Source organism: Ahaetulla prasina, chromosome 4, assembly GCF_028640845.1.
Source record: "Ahaetulla prasina isolate Xishuangbanna chromosome 4, ASM2864084v1, whole genome shotgun sequence".
Taxonomy (NCBI): domain Eukaryota; kingdom Metazoa; phylum Chordata; class Lepidosauria; order Squamata; family Colubridae; genus Ahaetulla; species Ahaetulla prasina.
This window is the reverse complement of record NC_080542.1, coordinates 11916874-11935970: the sequence shown is the minus strand read 5'-3', so window position 1 is coordinate 11935970 and position 19097 is coordinate 11916874. Positions and strand designations below refer to the sequence as shown.

Sequence of the window (19097 nt, the reverse complement as noted above, 5' to 3'; positions counted from 1 at the left end):
CTGTCGTGTCCCCCTCCCCCTCTGACGACCGGGTGAAGGAAGTCCATATCAAACGTGGCAACGAAGCCTCTGCAGCTTGCCAAATTCCTTTGGCGTTTATCAGGGCAGGCAGGAGTCCAAGTTGTGACTTCAGCGATAGGGTCCGGTATCGGCAAACTCGATGAGACTTTGCTTGACTCAAGGTTGGAATGCCAAAAGCAGGTCCTTTATATAGGCTGTGGGGTGTGGCTCCATGACTCAGCATTTATCCAGGCCTGCCCAACCCCTCCTTCTGCTGGGGTCACCTCTCATATCTCCGGAAGCGAGGGTCCTCCTACCCTGAATTGTCTTCAGCTGGATCTGCTGTCAGTTTCTGGGAAAGGGAGGGGTCAGGGGGAATAGGGCCGAGTGATTCCAGCACCTGGTTGGTTTCCTGCTCTGAAGGCTGAGCCAAAGGAACACACACTGTATGAGTGAGGTTTATCAGGCTTGTCCTTTCACTCCTGGAATCCTCTCCGGGCATGGGACCAGGGCCGGGAGCTGGAGGCATGACAGGCCGTTCATCTTCATTACCAGACTCGGAGTCTGATAACAGGCCCGGTTGGAGACGGGAGGGGCCCGGCTGAGGAGAGGAGGGAGGACGAGGCACAACACAACCGACGAAACAGAAGCTCACGAAAGAAAAAGATCTTACCTCTTGCTGCGCTGCCGGTGTTGGGATTCCCCACCTCCCGCCGGCCAGCTAGTCTTCGGGTCTCTGCTGCGCACGTGCGCATGTCTATGCATGCACATGTGCATGTCTGCGCACATACACACATGTCGGCACACATTCACGCATGCGCACTTTCTCATGCTCGCACCTTTCAGTTTGGGCACGGGCGCACGAGCAGTTTGGGCATTCTGTGTCTAAAAGTTTAGCCATCACTAACCTTTTAGAAAAGATGGCTAATCTTTTCTGGACCGGGTGCCCAAAGCATGGGCCCGAACCCCCAAAACATAATGCACACACCCCCTGCACATGTGCCCCCACAAGTGTCCCCCACATACTTGAGCCCCCCCCCCCAGCAGCTGTGCGCAGCCCCCCACAGGTGTTGTGGTCCGCCAGCAGCCTGCAGAGCTGGCAATGGAGTTGGACAGCGATGAGACTGAGGTGAGGCCAGGGCCGTCAGGGAGTGAGGTGCAGACTCCAGAGCTTCCAGAGCCTGATAGTAGTGAGGCAGAGGAACAGGAGGAGCCTGTTCCTAATGCATGCATGAGAAGAGCTGCCAGAAGGCAAGAGCAGCAGAAGCAGAGAGGACAACTTGGGAGTAGGGCCAAGAGATGATTGGCCCCTCCCATAAAGCTTAAAAGACCAGCAACGGCGTTCGGGCTTTGCCGGAAAACAATGTTGGTAGCTGCGTCTTCTTCTTCATCTACATCTTGGCATTTATTTTTGTTTTGGTGACTTCCGAACGTTTGCCAAGAAAGGCCTTTGGCAGTTTGCCTAATTGGACCAAGGTTTGCGATAGGACTGAGGAATTTGTGTTAGGAGATATTTGCTTTAATTTAGTTAAACTACACTGGGATTGAAGTAATTCTCAGCTGTTCGAATAAAGTTTTTTTTTTTCACTGACTGAGTTTCCTACTACCTACTTGGGCCTGGGTTACAACAGCAGGTGCCCTGCCTCCTGCGCATGCACGGTAGAGACCCGAAGACCAGCTGGCCGGTGGGAGGCGCGTGCACGCGCATGCATGGCGGAGCTAAACTCACGTGCCCACAGAGAGGGCGCTGTGTGCCATCTCTGGCACGCTTGCTATAGGTTCGCCATTACGGCCATAGAGTCTGATCAAGCTGCACGGGTGATAGAAGGAGCACCCCGTTGCTCCCATATAACACCTATCCTGCGCGGCCTGCACTGGCTGCTGGTAGCCTTCCGGGTGCAATTCAAGGTGCTGGTTATCACCTTTAAAGCGCTCCATGGCTTAGGACCAGGTTACTTACGAGACCGCCTTCTGCCACCGATAGCCTCCCAACGACCTGTGCGCTCCCACAGGGTGGGCCTTCTCAGGGTGCCGTCGACCAAACAATGTCGGTTGGTGGCCCCAGGGGGAGAGCCTTCTCTGTGGCGGCACCGGCCCTTTGGAATGAGTTGCCTCCGGGGTTACGCCAACTCCCCGACCTCCGGACCTTCAAACGTGAACTTCCGGACCTCCGAACCTTCCGCCGCGAGCTTAAAACATATTTATTCATTTGCGCAGGACTGGACTAGGTTTTAAATTTATATTGATTTTAATTGGTTTTAGTATTTATATCATTTTTAATTAATTTGGCTTTAGAGTAAGTTTTTTAATTGTGATCTTAATTTGTATTTATATGTTTTTATTGGCCTGTGAACCGCCCTGAGTCCCTCGGGAGATAGGGCGGTATACAAATTTGATTAAATAAATAAATAAATAAATAAATAAATAAATAAACTTAAGACTTTATTATTCCATTGAGAGGGACTGGCCTAAGCGTAATTTTAAATTGAAATTTTAAATGGGTTTTATGTCGGTCTACGACCGTTTTAGTTTTGATTCGGCCTTTTAAATATTTGTTTTTAATTCTGTTTTTAAACTTGTCGTCTGTATTTTGTGTTTTTAAATATGGCTGTAAACCGCCCTGAGTCCTTCGGGAGAAGGGCGATATAGAAATTAAATAAATAAATAAATAAATAAATAAATAAATAAATAAATAAATACGTCAGAGGCTGGGCTACAAGGCCAGCTATGTTAATAGAGGTGAGTAGAGCAGGAGGAGATCTCGCTGGCTTAACTCCCTTCCTTTTCTGTGCCTTAGATCGAAAACAGTTTTTCCATCCCAGTTCCCATTTTCAAGCAGTTCCACAAGAACATCATTGGGAAAGGAGGAGCCAATATCAAAAAGGTAAAAAAGGGGAAGCTGTCTCCACCTCACACGTTACACTCTTGTCTTCTGTGGGCATGTATGTGCACATGTTGGTACATATCTCTCTTTATGGAAAGATCAGTGGGTCAAGGATTTAAACCTAGGTTGGCAGTTCAGTTTGAATCCTTAGTGCCACGTAACAGGGTGAGCTCCCGTTACTTGTCCCAGCTTCTGCCAACCTAGCAGTTCGAAAGCAAATAAAAATGCAAGTAGAAAAATAGGGACCACCTTTGGTGGGAAGGTAACAGCGTTCCATGTGCTTTTGGCATTTAGTCATGCCGACCACATGACCACGGAGACATCTTCGGACAGCGCTGGCTCTACGGCTTTGAAACGGAGATGAGCACTGCCCCCTAGAGTCGGGAATGAGTAGCACATATGTGCGAGGGGAACTTTTACCTTTATGTAAATCTAGAACGTTACACTACAGTTTAATACACGTCAGAGTACTTATATGTCACCCTGGATTCCAAAACTGTTGTGATTCCCACGTAGACGGATCCTTGGAATTGAGATATTTTGAGATTCTCCCCATATTTGGGGCTCTAAATAGGGGACGTCAACACCCATTGAGAATATGTGATTCCAAGTAGGTTCCTGACACCGTCCTATCACCTTGGAGGAACCCCCTTCCACGCCTCTTCTCTCAGGGCAGTTCCTTGTAGAGCTCATGAGGGTAGTCTAGCCTCGAGGCTCTGGGGTTTGATGTTGTCTCTTCACAATAGATTCGAGAGGAAACCAATACCAAGATTGACCTCCCTACAGAAAACAGCAATTCTGAAGTGATCCTGATCACTGGGAAGAAGGCCAATTGTGAGGATGCTCGGGACCGTATCTTGGCCATCCAGAGAGAGCTGGTGGGTGTGTGAACCATTTTCCTCCTCCTTCTCCTCTTCCTTCTCCTCTTCCTCCTCCTCCGCACTCTCAATATGCTTCCCCAACTCACCCAAATGTTAAAGTCAGAGGTGGGCTTCACATACTATAGCAACTGGTTTGCCCAGTGCTGGAAGTGTGAGCGTGCGCCATCCGCGCATGTGTGCGACATCAAACAACACGGCAATTTGCTCATGTCCGTCGTCCACACATGCATGCGATGTCAAAAAGAGCGACATCGGACAGGATTGCACCCGAGCAGGTAGGCTGGCCCACGAGCCCATCCATAGGTTGTCACTACCGGTTCACCCAAACCGGTCTGAACCAGCTGAAAAACCACCTCTGGTCAGGGTTGGTGTAGAGAGCTTTATTCAGTCTGTTCCCTCAACAGTTCTATTTCGGGGTTTCATCTAAGCTCCAGCTGCAAGCTTAGCACAGTAGTTGGCTCGCGACCAAGCAGATAACCAAAAGCAAAACAAACTTAACAGCCAAACCAACAACCGTCTTGGAAATAAAGGTTTTGCCTGGGTGGGTTCCAAAAACAAGCAGCCAAAATCCCCTCCGAGGTCAGAGGCCTCCACTGAGGTTTGTCATCAAGTTCGGAGGTCCCAGTTTCAGGGCTTGCAAGAAGTCACAGGAATGGTCCAAGCCAGGCAGCAGTAAGTTTCACATATTCTTATCGCCGGTTCGCCGCCCGCCCACCCACTCACTTCACTTACACGCACGCTCACTTTGCTTACATGTGTCCGCCTTCTGCGCATGCGCCCGGCCTTTCGCACATGCGCTTTGCTCGTGCGTGCGCCTTCCGTGCATACACCCAGCCTCGAAAATGTGGCTAAACAGGATGGCATTACATCCGGGCGGGTGGGCAGGTATTCCAGGAGGCCAATCCACCTGCCAGTCAGCATTTTTCTTATTTTCCTCCTCAAAAACTAAGGTGCGTCTTATACTCTGGTGCGTCTTACACTCCGAAAAATACGGTAATAATAAACTATATAAAAAAGAGGGCTCTAAAAACACTATGAAGTGGTATATAAGTCTAAGTGCTATTCAGAAGTGGTATTCAGCCGGTTCCGACCGGTTCGGATGAACTGATAGCGGCCACTGCGGGTGGGCCTGCCCACCTGCCACGGCATAATGCTGTCCTATTTAGCCACGTTTTTGAGGCCAGATGCATGCGTGGCAGGTGCGTGCGCGAGCAAAGCACATGCGCGAAGGCCGGTGTGCAATAGGCGCGCACGCGAATCGTGCATTCGAAGCGAGCATGCATGCGGCGAACCAGTGGTAAAAATATTGGAAACCCACTGCTGGTACTATTGCTATTGCTAAACAAATATCGTACTTTTCGGAGTATAACACGCAGTTGTGAGATTTTTGCTAGCGGTTCTCCAAACCACCCGCCGCCATCGCTACCAGATCGGGAGATGCAGTCCGAACCGGGAGCATTTCACCCCTGCTCCAACCTCAAGAGACGCACCAAAGACTTCACCGTGAGCTACAAAGAGAAATCGGACAGGGCGAAGGCTAGATTATTTATTTATTTATTTTGAACTTGGATTTGTGTAGCTTTTTCTCTTCTCGCCCTCAGGCTAACATCAGGGAAGTGGATATCTCCATCCCAGCCAAACTGCACAATTCGCTGATCGGAGCCAAGGGGCGGCTGGTGCGTTCCATCATGGAGGAATGCGGCGGGGTGCACATTCATTTCCCCTCCGAAGGCTCGGGCAGCGAGAAAGTCACCATCCGAGGGCCCGGTGAAGAGGTGGAAAGAGCGAAGCGCCAGTTGCTGCATCTCGCTGAGGAAAAGGTAGGCTGTCGGTAAAACAACCATCCCCAATTTGGTGGTTTGCAGAGCAAATGAAAATGAAAATGTTTGCTTCCAACAAAACAGTTGGAAGCGGCCTTGTAGATCATCTAGTCGAGTGATGGCTAACCTTTTTCTTGTGTGCCGAAAGCAATCACGTGCCGGCACCCATAATGCAATGTGCGCCCCTGCGCATGTGCTTGTGACCCCCCCATGTTCTCCTTGCCCCCCGTGCATGCGACACCCCCCCATGCTCCTCCCACTCCACCGTACAAGCGTGCGCGATTCCCCTGCCCCCTCATTTTGGGCCTAGCAGACTTACCTGCAGCCTCCTGGGCCCAAAAATGGGCTGTTGGGGGGGGCACGCCGCACCTCCGCGCTTCCCCTCCACATCCATGCGCAACCCCCTGCACATGCACGCACATCTCCCGCGTGAGCACCCCCCCGCACATCCCAAAAATCAGCTGGCTGGCGGTAGGTGAGTGTACGTATGCACGGTGAAGCTGAGCTCGGCGACGGTTCGCGTTCCCATAGAGAGGGCTCTGCGTGACATCTGTGGCACGCGTGTCATAGATTCACCATCATGGATCTAGTCGAACCCACCTGTTTAAGCAGAAGACCCTACACCGTTTCTGACAAATGGCAGTCCAGCCTCTTCTTCAAAGCCTCCAGTGATGAATCTCCCACAACTTCCGAAGGCAACTTCTGTTCCATTGATTGATTGTTCTCAGTTAGTTTTTTTGAAGAAAGAATAGCTCTAGAGGGCCTTAAAGGTGTTGTGTTTGCGCCCTCCGAGCCGGGCCTCCTGCCAGAAAGTGACTTGGAAAGTGAGGGGGAAGGGCCGTCAGGACCTACCTCGGGAGCACCGGCTTCCCTGGCTCAGCTCCAGGAGCCAGAGGCAGGCCAGGTGGAAGAGATAACGAGGCCTCCATCCCCTGACTCTTTCCCCCCACAGGCCATGCCTCCAGACCCAGCTGATGGCAATCAGGCCTGGCTAGACCCTAGGTTTCGTAGGCAGGAGAGGTGGGAACAACACAAGCAGGGGTGGGACAGGCCCAGGAAGTGCTGAGTCATGGAGCCACACCCCACAGGATATAATGGCAGCAAGAGCTGCTGTGCCTCTTCTTAGCAGGAAATTAACTGCTTAACTAAGAGCTGAAGTACTGTTTGTTCCTGGGTGACTCATCGGCGTCGAGGAGATAACAGAGAGACTTGGCAGACGCTCACTATTTTGCTGCCAGAGCTGATAGTGCCGGCTAATTAAGCCATCGCTCGGACAGAGGCGAGGGGGGATAGAACAAAAGGGCTGGAACAGTAAGGATGTGGACTAGCCTTGAATAACTAATAACCAATAACCGTTAAGCAAAATAATCAGATATGTAGGGTATCAAGGAGACACCATAGAGCAGGGGTGGGGAACTGTGGCAACTTTGCAACCTGTGGATTTCAACTCCCAGAATTCCTGAGCCAGCATGGCTGCCTCAAGAATTGTGGGAGTTGAAGTCCACAAGTCATAAAGTTATCATAGTTGTCCATCCCTACCATAGAGTTTTTCTCCTCAGCACTCATGCCCTTAACTCTTTCATGGCCACACTCAAGTTCAGGTTTCAATTAATATTTGTATTTTTTTCTCTTATAATAATTGCAACTAAGAGGCATTCCAGAGTGCTGACAATTTGCATTATTTTGCTTCTGCTTTGTTATAAGACGGTATGGCTGTTATTTAGCATTAATCAATATTTTTTTAAGTTTATTTTCAGTGTGGTTGTGTGTCCGGCCTGGGAGAACACTGAATTTTTAGTCTCATTTTTCTTTTAATGCTTCCTGAGTTTTAACATCTAGTCAGTTGTGGTGGAAGGGCTCAACAAAAATCACTCAAATTTTTAGGAATATCCCCAAATGCTAAGCTGAATCTAGTAAGAAAGCAGGAATTAATTCTTCTAAATTCCGCCTTCACGGAAGAGTCACAGATTTATTATCAACTACAAGAAATCCAAAGAGCTAAACAGAAATGCAAAATGCTACAAGTGACTTAAGCCAGTTGTGGAATTCACTGCACAAAATTAAGTGGGTTTTCACCGGTTGCATTTTGTGTTTCTGGGTGTCTGTCATTTCTACATTTTTTTCTGAAGTGTTCTGGCCAAAGACCTTTCTATGTAGACCTCAACTTTTTTATATACTTAAACATTGCCTTGTGTTTTTCCTTGTAAAAAGAACCTGGAAGTGGAGCACAGATCGCTTACATGTACAAAATTTTAATTCTATTCAAGGCTAAGAATAGGTAGCTAAGTGACGTTTTGGAATACAGATTCCGTTTTCAATATGTGCAGTCTATGGAGAAACAAATATTGGCAGTAGGAGCTGAACTTTATCTTGAGTACAGATAGTCCTCGACTTATGACAATAATTGGGACCAGAATTTCCATAGCTAAGCAAGGCAGTTGTTAAGTGAGGCACACCCGATTTTACAACCTCTTTTGCCATAGCTGTTAAGGAGATCACTGCAGACCATGAATCCCATGGTCGTTCAGTGAATCCAGCTTCTCCCGTTGACTTTGCCTGTTAGAAGTCAGCTGGCACATGGCAACCACCTGATCCTGTGACATTGCAATTGTCATAAATATGTAGGAGATGACCAGGCTGAGCCCAAGGAAGGGATCAAATGTGTCGTAAGTCACAAGTGCCTGTGCTCCTGCAAGGGATCTATGTCCAGCCCATCTTGAATGCATTTCTTTTCTCCCGCTAATTTGCCTTGACGGTTAGTAGCTCAGATTCTTGTAGAGTGCTTAAGCTTGCAATAAATCTTTACATTCATTTGAACTGCCTGAATCTCCTGTTTTCCCTGGCGCTTGGCAACATACATTCTAAGCACCCCAATTTTGATTGTAAGACCGTGGGGATGGTGCCATGGTGTAAGATATAAGTCACTTTTTTCAGTACAGTTATAACTTCACGATGGTGGAAGACTTGCAGTCTTTTGGTGAACTGATGCATGTCTGTGTTTTTTCCTCCATCCAGCAAATCAACAACCACTCGGTGGAACTGCACGCTAAGCCAGACTACCACAAGTTCCTGATTGGGCGTGGAGGTGCTAATATCCGCAAAGTGAGGGACCGCACCGGTGCCCGCATCATCTTCCCCACCCCTGAGGATAAGGACCAGGATGTTATCACCATTGTGGGGAAGGAAGACGCAGTACGGCAGGCCCAGCAAGAACTGGAGAGTCTCATCCGTAACTTGGTATGGGTCGTACAGCTTTGGCAGAGGTCCTTCAAAGTTGGCAATTTTTAAGACTTGTGGACTTCACCTCCCAGAATTCCTCTGAGGAATTCCTTGAGCGGACAAATCCCTAGTGCTCATAGCACCAGCACTGTGACTTCGCTCATGCAGGTTGAGCTTCTCTTAGCACGTTTTCCCTTCTAGAAGAAAGGTTGGTAGAGATGGAGGACCACAAAAAAAGATCTGTAGAGTTTGATCATCTCTACTTGGGAGGGTGGGAAGGATAACTATAACTGTTCTGCCTTAGGAAGGTTTTTATATTTTTTGCAATTCCTGCTTAAAAGAAACCGGTAGGAATTGATGGGTTAAGGGCTCCTCCTAGAAATTCTGGGAGTTGGAAGTCCACAAGTCTTAAAGTTATCAAGTGTCGTGTCCCACCCCCACTCTGACGAACGAGTCAAGGAAGTCCGTAACAAACTTGGCAACGAAGCCTCTGCAGCTTGCCAAGTTCCTTCGAGGTTTATCAGGGCAGGCAGGAGTCTAAGTTGTGACTTCAGCGATAGGGCCCGATATCAGCAAACTAGCTAAGACTTTGCTTGACTCAAGGTTGGAATGCCAAAAGCAGGTCCTTTATATAGGCTGTGGAGTGTGGCTCCATGACTCAGCATTTATCCAGGCCTGCCCCACCCTTCCTTCTGCTGACGTCACCTCTCAGATCTCCGGAAGGGAGGGTCCTTCTACACTGAATTGTCTTCAGCTGGATCTGCTGTCAGTGTCTGGGAAAGGGAAGGGTCAGAGGGAGTAGGCCCGGGTAATTCCAGCACCTGGTTGGCTTCCTGCTCTGAAGGCTGAGCCAAAGGAACACACGCTGTATGAGTGAGGTTTATTGGGCTTCTCCTTTCACTCCTTGAATCCTCTCTGGGCATGGGGCCAGGGCCGGGGGCTGGAGTCATGACAGGCCGTTCATCTTCATTATCAGACTCGGAGTCTGATAAAAGGCCCAGTTGGAGACGGGAGGGGCCCGGCTGAGGAGAGGAGGGAGGACGAGTCACAACACTAAGTTTGGGGACTCCTGAGCTACTGGATGGGGTTGGGGTGAGATGCTGTATCAAGAGGGGGAGCCCTACATTCTTTCCAGGGGTGGGGCTGCTGGGGGTTCGCAGGGGTTTGGGACAACCTCTAGCTAAGATTGTGTGCAATTCGGGGAACCCCCAAATCCCACTCCTGGCTGGCCCCGCCCTCCCAGCCCCTCCCAAGAGTTCCCATGCGGCCCGTTTTGGATGCAGGTAAGTGCAGGGCGCACACGGGGGCTCTGGGAGGGTGAAAAACGGGCCTCCAGAGGGCCTCCAGAGCCTGGGGAGGCTGGTGCAGGAGGCTGGCTAGTCCACACCCACCATGGCCACGCCCACCCAGCAACCAGGCAGAGAACCCCTTGCTAAAAAATTTTTGAAGCCACTCCTGATTATTTCCACACCGCCCTATTTCAGGAGTTGCAGTCACTGTTTCCTTTTTTTTTTTTTTTATAAAAAAGTTTTATTTTTACAATCATATCAAATAATTCATCCAATGTACAGTTATATACAATTAGTCGGGCTTGCCCAGTCACCACCCCCCTTTTTAACACTCTTCCCTCTTCTACCTTCTTTTACTTTCCAAACCTTCCTCTCCTTCTCTTATCTACATCCTCTCCTCCCTCCACCCTACACTCCTTCTCCCTCTTCTACCCCTCTTCCTTCCTCTTCTCCTCTTTCCTACCTCCTACTCTCTCTTTTCTCCCTCCCCACCGTTCTAAAATGGTAACTGGGCAGACCCGACCCTACATTAATTATATTTATACATCTTCAATAATCCCTGTACATTAACCATCACTCCATCTCTATCCTCAACCCCTCAATTCCCTCCCCCTTACCCCCCACCCCCCACCCCGACTTCCCAGAACAAAATGCAGGGTATCAAAACTAACAATCATAATCTAAAATAATTCCTAAATTATAATCTCTAGTCACTCCACACTTAATCACACTCTCAATTCCCCTCTCCTTCAGAAATATATCTAATACAAAATATTTCCTAAATTTACTCATATGCTATTTGATATTTTTTTATCTGATACTTATTTTGAATATAATCAATCCACATTTTCCATTCTAAAATATATTTTTCTTGTGTATAGTCTTTCAAATAAGCAGAGATTTTTGCCATTTCTGCCAGATTTGATACTTTAAGTGTCCATTCTTCAATTGTAGGTAATTCTTCTTTCTTCCAATATTGAGCAATCAAAAGTCTTGCGGCTGTTATTAAGTTCAAAATCAATTTAGTCTCTATAGCTGTACAATCCATAATTATTCCTAGTAGAAAGAACTGCGGAGAAAACTTAATCTTCTTTTTCAAAATATTCTGCATGATCCACCATACTTTAATCCAAAATGCTTTAACTTTTTTACAAGTCCACCATATATGGTAATAAGTGGCATCTTCACAATCGCATCTCCAACATTTAGCCTGTACATTAGAATACATACATGACAACTTTCTGGGGGCAGTCACTGTTTCCATAGCGCTGTCAGCGTTCCAGAAAACCCCCCTCCTGCAGAAAAGACTCCGAAGCAAACATCTTTCAAAGTTCTTTTACTAGCATAGGTAAACTGGCACACCTGGGGAAACTCCGAATCTGGAGATCCGGGTTTTTCCTCAGTAAGACAAACTCCAAAACCACCACCACCCTTGACCCCTCTGCCGATCACATGCTCCGATCGCCAGCTGTTCCATCTCGAGACTTCGACCACTCCTTCTCCAGATGTAGGCTCGGCCTGACCTTGGCAGGAAGAATGTTATTATGTCTAATGGCCCCTTCTACCGAATCCCCCCTCCTACTTTCCCCCACTTGGAAAAGTGGCAGTGCAGAAGCCTCCGGCCTAAGAATGGCTTCCAAAGCTGACAAGCGGTTGAAACCTCCCCTTATTCCTCATTATCCCTCATAACGATATTACAGCTCAGGGTTTTACCGGGCCAAATTTTCTCTTCCCAGACGGGATCGACTTGTGAAAGGTGGAGGAGAAACAACGTCTAAGAAGCGACAAAAGCTTAGTGACTCCTTCTGTTCCCCACCCGCTACTTCCCCTCTAGGATAATGTCATTGAAGACTCGATGGTGGTGGATCCCAAGTACCACCGCCATTTTGTGGCCCGTCGGGGACACGTGCTGCGGGAGATTGCAGAGGAGTACGGTGGGGTCACTGTGAGTTTCCCCCGGACAGGTGTCCAGAGTGATCGGGTGACGCTTAAGGGAGCCAAGGATTGCGTGGAGGCGGCCAAGAAGCGCATCCTGGAGATCATCGGTGACCTGGTAGGTCTTACTCTTATCTCTGGATTGAGGTGGGCATTAAAAGTGACTCCCGGGTGGACCAGAGTGTGAGTTGTCTTACAAAAAGCACTTTCCCCATCCTTCTACCTTGAATCCGCTGTCTCTCATGCTGTCCCATTTAATGAACAAACCTGGAGCTCACAGCATGTTAAGATAGAGAAGATAACCGTTATTGTCATATTTTACCGTGAGCACACTAGCACACATTAAAAATGAAATTCTGTTGCCCGCTCTCAAAGGAAAGTGTATATATACCCATCCACAATACAAGTATACACATCCTATATACACGCTTGCATACACATACACACACACATACTCACTCCCTCTGTATGTATGTGTGTGTGTATACACACACACACAATATATATATATAAACACACACGCACATATATACCTATATACACTGCATGTGTATATATGTGTGTGTATATATGTGTGTGTGTGTATGTATATATTACAAGTTATTCTAAAAATATGAGTTCCAGGTATATTTGTAAAAAAAGAAACAAACATTCTGCGAGCTTCGGAACTAAAATAATTAAAATTTATTTTAAAAAGGCAGAGATCTTTGTAATGGTAGTTTAAGACTCTGACGATATCAGCAGATGGCTGACGAAAGCTTAGTAGAATAACATTTTAATTATTTTAGTTCTGGAGCTCGCAGAATGTCTATTTCTTTTTTTTTACACACACACACACACACACACACACACACACACACACACACACACACACATTGTCGTGTCCTACTCCCCCTTCAGTGACCGGGTCTAGGAAGTCCGTATCAAGCGTGGCAACGAAGCCTCTGCAGCTTTGTCACATTCCTTCCAGGTTTCTCAGGACAGGCAGGAGTCCAAGTTGTGACTTCAGCAAACTAGATGAGACTCAAGGTTGGAATGCCAAAAGCAGGTCCTTTATATAGGCTGTGGGGTGTGGCTCCATGACTCAGCATTTATCCAGGCCTTCCTTCCTGCCCCACCCTTCCTTCTGCTGGCATCGCCTCTCAGATCTCCGGAAGCGAGGATCCTCCCACTGTGAATTATCTTCAGCTGTCTTACTGTCGGCATCTGGGAAAGGGAGGGGTCAGAGGGAGCAGGTCCGGGTAATTGCACCACTTGGCTGACTTCCTCCTCTGACAGCTGTGTGGAAGGAACACACGCAGTATGAGTGAGCTGTATTGGATTTCTGTTTTCACTCCTTGACTCCTCTCCGGGCATGGTGCCAGGGCCGGGAGCTGGAGTCATGACAGGCCATTCATCTTCATTATCAGACTCGGAGTCTGATAACAGGCAGGAGAGGAGACGGGAGGGGCCGGCTGAGGAAGACGAGGCAAAACACATACACACACACACACACACACACACACACACGCACATACATACAGAGAGAGACACACATAAATACAGTGTTTGTGTGTGTGTGTGTGTGTGTGTGTGTGTGTATACAGAGAGAGAACTTGTGTGTATACAGTATGTCACAGAAGTGAGTACACCCCCTCACATTTTTAAAATATTTAAGTAAATCTTTTCACGTTACAACACTGAAGAAATGACACTTGGCTACAATGTAAAGTAGTGAGTATACAGCTTGTATAACAGTGTAAATGTGCTGTCCCCTCAAAATAATGCAACACATAGCCATTAATGTCTAAACTGCTGGCAACAAAAGTGAGTACACCCCTAAGTGATAAGGTCCAAATGGGGCCCAAGGAGCCATTTTCCCTCCCTGGTGTCATGTGACACGTTAGTGTTGCAAGGTCTCGGATGTGAAGGCGGGAGCAGGTGTGTGAAATTTGGTGTTATCGCTCTCACTCGTTCAACATGGCACCTCATGGCAATGAAGTCTCTGAGAATCTGGGAAAAAAAACGAATTGTTGCTCTACATAAAGTTGGCCTAGGGCATAAGAAGATTCCAAAACCCTGAAACTGAGCTGCAGCATGGTGGCACTTGGTGCCGAAAAGGTTAGCCGTCACTGCTCTAGAAATCTTGCGAAGCAACCTGGAACTAAGAAGAAATTTCCTGGCGGTTAGAACAATTAATCAGTGGAACAAGGTCACTCCAGAAGTTGTGAATGTTCCAACACTGGGAAGTTTTTAAGAAGAGATTGGACAACCATTTGTCTGAAATGATACAGGGTTTCCTGCCTAAGCAGGGGGTTAGACTAGAAGACCTCCAAGGTCCCTTCCAACTCTGTTATTCTATTAGAATAGAATAGAATAGAATAGAATAGAATAGAATAGAATAGAATAGAATAGAATAGAATAGAATAGAATAGAATAGAATAGAATTTTTTTATTGGCCAAGTGTGATTGGACACACAAGGAATTTGTCTTGGTGCATATGCTCTCAGTGTACATAAAAGAAAAGATACCTTCATCAAGGTACAACATTTACAACACAATTGATGGTCAATATATCAATATAAATCATAAGGATTGCCAGCAACAAGTTATAGTCATACAGTCATAAGTGGAAAGAGATTGGTGATGGGAACTATGAAACGATTAATAGTAGTGCAGATTCAGTAAATAGTCTGACAGTGTTGAGGGAATTATTTGTTTATCAGAGTGATGGTGTTCAGGAAAAACTGTTCTTGTGTCTAGTTGTCCTGGTGTGCAGTGCTCTATAGCGTCATTTTGAGGGTAGGAGTTGAAACAGTTTATGTCCTGGATGTGAGGGATCTGTAAATATTTTCACGGCCCTCTTCTTGATTCGTGCAGTATACAGGTCCTCAATGGAAGGCAGGTTGGTAGCAATTATTTTTTCTGCAGTTCTAATTATCCTCTGAAGTCTGTGTCTTTCTTGTTGGGTTGCAGAACCGAACCAGACAGTTATAGAGGTGCAAATGACAGACTCAATAATTCCTCTGTAGAACTGAATCAGCAGCTCCTTGGGCAGTTTGAGCTTACTGAGTTGGCGCAGAAAGAACATTCTTTGTTGTCCTTTTTTGATGATGTTTTTGATATTAGCTGTCCATTTTAGATCTTGCTATATGATAGAACTTAGAAATGTAAAGGTTTCTACTGTTGATACTGTGTTGTCTAGTATTGTGAGAGGTGGAAGTATGGAAGGGTTTCTCCTAAAGTCTACCACCATTTCTACGGTTTTGAGTGTGTTCGGTGCGGTTTTGAGTGTGTTATTCTGTTCTTCCTTCCCCTAAGAATGTGTTGTATGCATATTTTTAGAAGCAATGCACCTAACATTGCTGCATCTGGCACACAACTAGAGAGCCGGTTTGGTGTAGTGGTTGAGGTGCTGGCTTGGAAACCAGGAGACAATAAGTTCTAGTCCCACCTCAGGCATGAAAGCCAGCTGGGTGATTTTGGATCAGTCACCAGGAGACTGCATTCTAGCCCCACGTCAGACATGAAAGCCAGGTAAATAGCATTGGGCCAGTGGTGGGTTCTAACCGGTGTTACCACCGGTTTGCTTCGCTCACACGCTTTGCGTACGATTGCAGCGCAAAGCACATACTTAGTGCAAGCGCACTGAATTCCGGAACAGCTGAGGGATGGCAAATCTGCTCTGCCGTGCCTTTCAGCTGGGCTAAAAACGAATGACTAAAGGTAGGTATAGTGCAGGGGTGGGCAGGAGGGCCCAGCTAATGGTCAGAGTGAACCGGTTCGCTCTCACAGAAACATTTCCGCTACCGGCTCTCCCGAACCAGGGAGAACCGGTAGTAAGCCACCACTGCATTGGGCCAAGCACCAGGAGATAGGGACTTCTAGTTCTGCCTAAGGCATAAAAGGCAGTTATGAGACTTTGGATCAATCACGAGAAGACTGTGAGTTTTAGTCCCATTTTAGGCATGAAAACTAGCTGGGTGACCGGACCACTCACTCTCTCGCAGCCCAACTCATCTCACAAGGTGGTTTTTTGTGGGAGACAATAGGAGAATAAGACGTATTACAGATAGTCCTCGACTTCTGACCACGATTGAAGGGCCTCTGGTGGCTCAACAGACTAAAGCATTCTGTTATTAACACAGCTGCTTGCAATTACTGCAAGTTCAAGTCCCACCAGGCCCAAGGTTGACTCAGCCTTCCATCCTTTATAAGGTAGGTAAAATGAGGACCCAGATTGTTGGGGGCAATAAAAGTTGACTTTGTATATAAATATACAAATAGAATGAAGACTATTGCTTGACATAGTGTAAGCCGCCCTGAGTCTTCGGAGAAGGGCGGGATATAAATTCAAATTAAAAAAAAAAAAAAGACATTTGTTAAAGTGAGCTTTGCCCCATTTTATGACCTTTCTTGCCATAGCTGTTAAGTGAATCATTGCAGTTAATCAGTTAGTGACACGGTCGTTAATTGAATCTGGCTTCCCCATTGATTTTGCTCCTCAAGTTTGCAAAAGGCGATTGCACAACCTCGAGAGCACCACAGCGGCCATAAGTTTGAGTCAATTGCCACACATCTGAATTCTGATCATTTGAGGAGGCTACGAAGCCCATAAGTGAGAAAAGTGCCATTGTGACTCCCGAACGATCCCTGAATGAACTGTTGTAAGACGAGGACTACCTATATATAACGTTCACCGCCTTGAGTTTCCTACAGAGTTAGGAAAGGTGAGATGAAAATCTAAACAATAAATAAACCAGCGCATGGGCTTGGATTTCTCACCTTCCGCAGGAGGCCCAGGTGGTCCTGGAATGCATCATCCCCCAGCGCTACCATCGGGTCGTCATGGGAGCGAAAGGTTACAAGGTGCAACAAATCACTCGGGATCACGATGTCCTCGTCAAGTTCCCGGAGCGAGACGACAATTCAGGTGGGTGGGGTGGGGTGGTGGGCAGGTATGAAATCCAACAGGTTCTGACGGGTTCTGGAGAACCAGTAGCGGAAATTTTGAGTAGTTCAGAGAACCGGCAAATACCACCTCTGGCTGGTCCCAGAATAGGGTGGGAATGGAGATTTTGTAATATCCTTCCCCTGGAGTAGGGTGGTAATGGGGATTTTGCAGTATCCTTCCCCTGGAGTAGGGTGGTAATGGGGATTTTGCAGTATCCTTCCCCTGGAGTGAGGTGGGAATGGGGATTTTGCAGTATCCTTCTCCTGGAGTGGGATGGGAATGGGGATTTTGCAGTATCCTTCCTCTGTCACACCCACCAAGCCACTCCTACAGAACCGGTAGTAAAAAACAATTGAATTCCACCACTGGTGGTAGGTGATGTAATTTTCAAACACACACACACACACACACAAACACACAATATCCAGGAAGAAACTCAGGGTAGCGGGATTTGTTTTTTTTTTTTTTTTTTTTTTTGCTCCTCTTTTATTTTCATTTATTTTTTTCTCCTCGCAAGCAGGTTCAGAAGCACAGTCTCAGGAAAACGGCGACATGATGCCCGAACTGGACACGAGTCCTCGCAAATGTGACATCATCCTCATTTCCGGACGCAAGGAGAAGTGCGAGGCTGCCCGGGCAGCCCTGCTGGTTAGGATCTTACCTTCCTACTTGGTTAGGGAAAAGCTTCTTTTCTTTAGTTGTTTAGTTCTACCCACTTGTACAGGTGACCTCGTTGGTTTTCCAACCTGTTTTTAACCGAAGCTACTATTTTGGGAAATGTTACATTGGCCTTAGGTTCTGTGCTCTGCTGGGTAACCTAGACCAGGGGTCAGCAACCCGCGGCTCTGGAGCCGCATGTGGCTCAGTCATCCCTCTGCTGCGCCTTCTTGTTGCCAGTTGGCTCCACAATTGATAGGGCTTTTGGTTAGGACAGATAAAGGATGCCGCGCTGGGAGGATACTCTATGGTAGGGGAGGAACCAGACTTCCGGTCAGCATAGGAAAAAGGACGCCGCACTAGGAGGAGTCTCTATGGTGGAGGGAACCGGAGTTCCGGTTGGCAGAGGAAAAAGGACTCCATGCTAGGAGGAGAGATTATGGTGGGGGAACTGGACTTCCGGTTGGCTCCAGAATTGAACGGGGGGGGGGGGCTTCTGGTTAGGACCTTTGTAGCTCTTTGAGTGTTTAAGGTTGCCTACCCCTGACCTGGACCAAGTTGGAATTACTGCCAGTTACCCACTAGAGGTGTGAAATAAGGGAAATGTTTCACCATTAAGGAAAAGTTATACAGGTAGTCCTCATGTCATGGCCCCGTCGAAACCTGAATCTGTGGAGGAAGACGAGATGGAACTGGAGCCGACGGAAATTAAGGGGGTGGCTTCACTGGCTTCGGAGGAATGTGGCGAGAAGCAGACCAAGGCAGGCCAGGGCCTTTCAGAATTGGGACAATTTGTAGGCAGGGAGGAACGGGAGTTGGATGACCAAGAGAGACTAAGCAGTGAAGGTGACAGACAGAGGTCAGGCAATGAGCAAGGACCACCTTCTCTGGATCCTCGAGCACGGAGAGTGGAGAGAAGGCAGGAACAGCGTAGCCTTACCCGAAAACTTGGGAGGAGAGCGCCCCGCCCCTCTTCACAAGGAACACCAGGGGACAGACTTAAGGAGACGCTGTGGGGAGGGGCATTTGTCGGAATAAACACTGAATTAGTAGAGTTTGGTGTGCCGGTATAGATATTTGAGTTTGCAGGACTTCCTGACTTTGTGAACTGATTACCTTGTTTCGTGGACTCCTTGTTTGTTCCTTGTTTCGTGGACTCCTTTTTCTGTTCCTTTGTTTTGCTGGACTGGGCGCAGCCAGAGGCTGCTGTGCATGTGTGTGCGTGCGCTTTGCTCTGGGACTTGCCAAGAATGTGAAGCGTTTGAGGGGAAATTTGGGTCATGAAAGGGGAGTTTGAACTCTCAGCTGGCTGTGTTGTCTCTGTGCCCTGCCGCGGGTCATCGCACCTCAACCATTTGTTTAGTGACCCATTTGAAGTTACGGTTTATGACTGTTTGTCACACTTATGAGTGTTGCAGAGTCCCCATGGTCACGTGATCAAAATTCGGCCACTTGGCAACCGCTGTGTATTTATGATGG

The 19097-nt window shown here is 47.5% G+C and overlaps 1 protein-coding gene across 2 annotated transcripts in view; it reads left to right on the top strand.

Annotated features, from left to right (window-relative positions):
• Window positions 1-19097, top strand: part of LOC131198835 (vigilin-like) — a 131120-nt gene that overhangs the window by 95453 nt on the left and 16570 nt on the right. For both annotated transcript variants that reach the window (XM_058183959.1, XM_058183958.1), the window contains exons 15-21: window positions 2798-2884; window positions 3631-3762; window positions 5367-5585; window positions 8601-8822; window positions 11928-12146; window positions 16802-16940; window positions 17482-17609. In XM_058183959.1, the coding sequence (XP_058039942.1) occupies window positions 2798-2884; window positions 3631-3762; window positions 5367-5585; window positions 8601-8822; window positions 11928-12146; window positions 16802-16940; window positions 17482-17609 (1146 nt within the window). The remainder of the gene's footprint in view (window positions 1-2797; window positions 2885-3630; window positions 3763-5366; window positions 5586-8600; window positions 8823-11927; window positions 12147-16801; window positions 16941-17481; window positions 17610-19097) is intronic.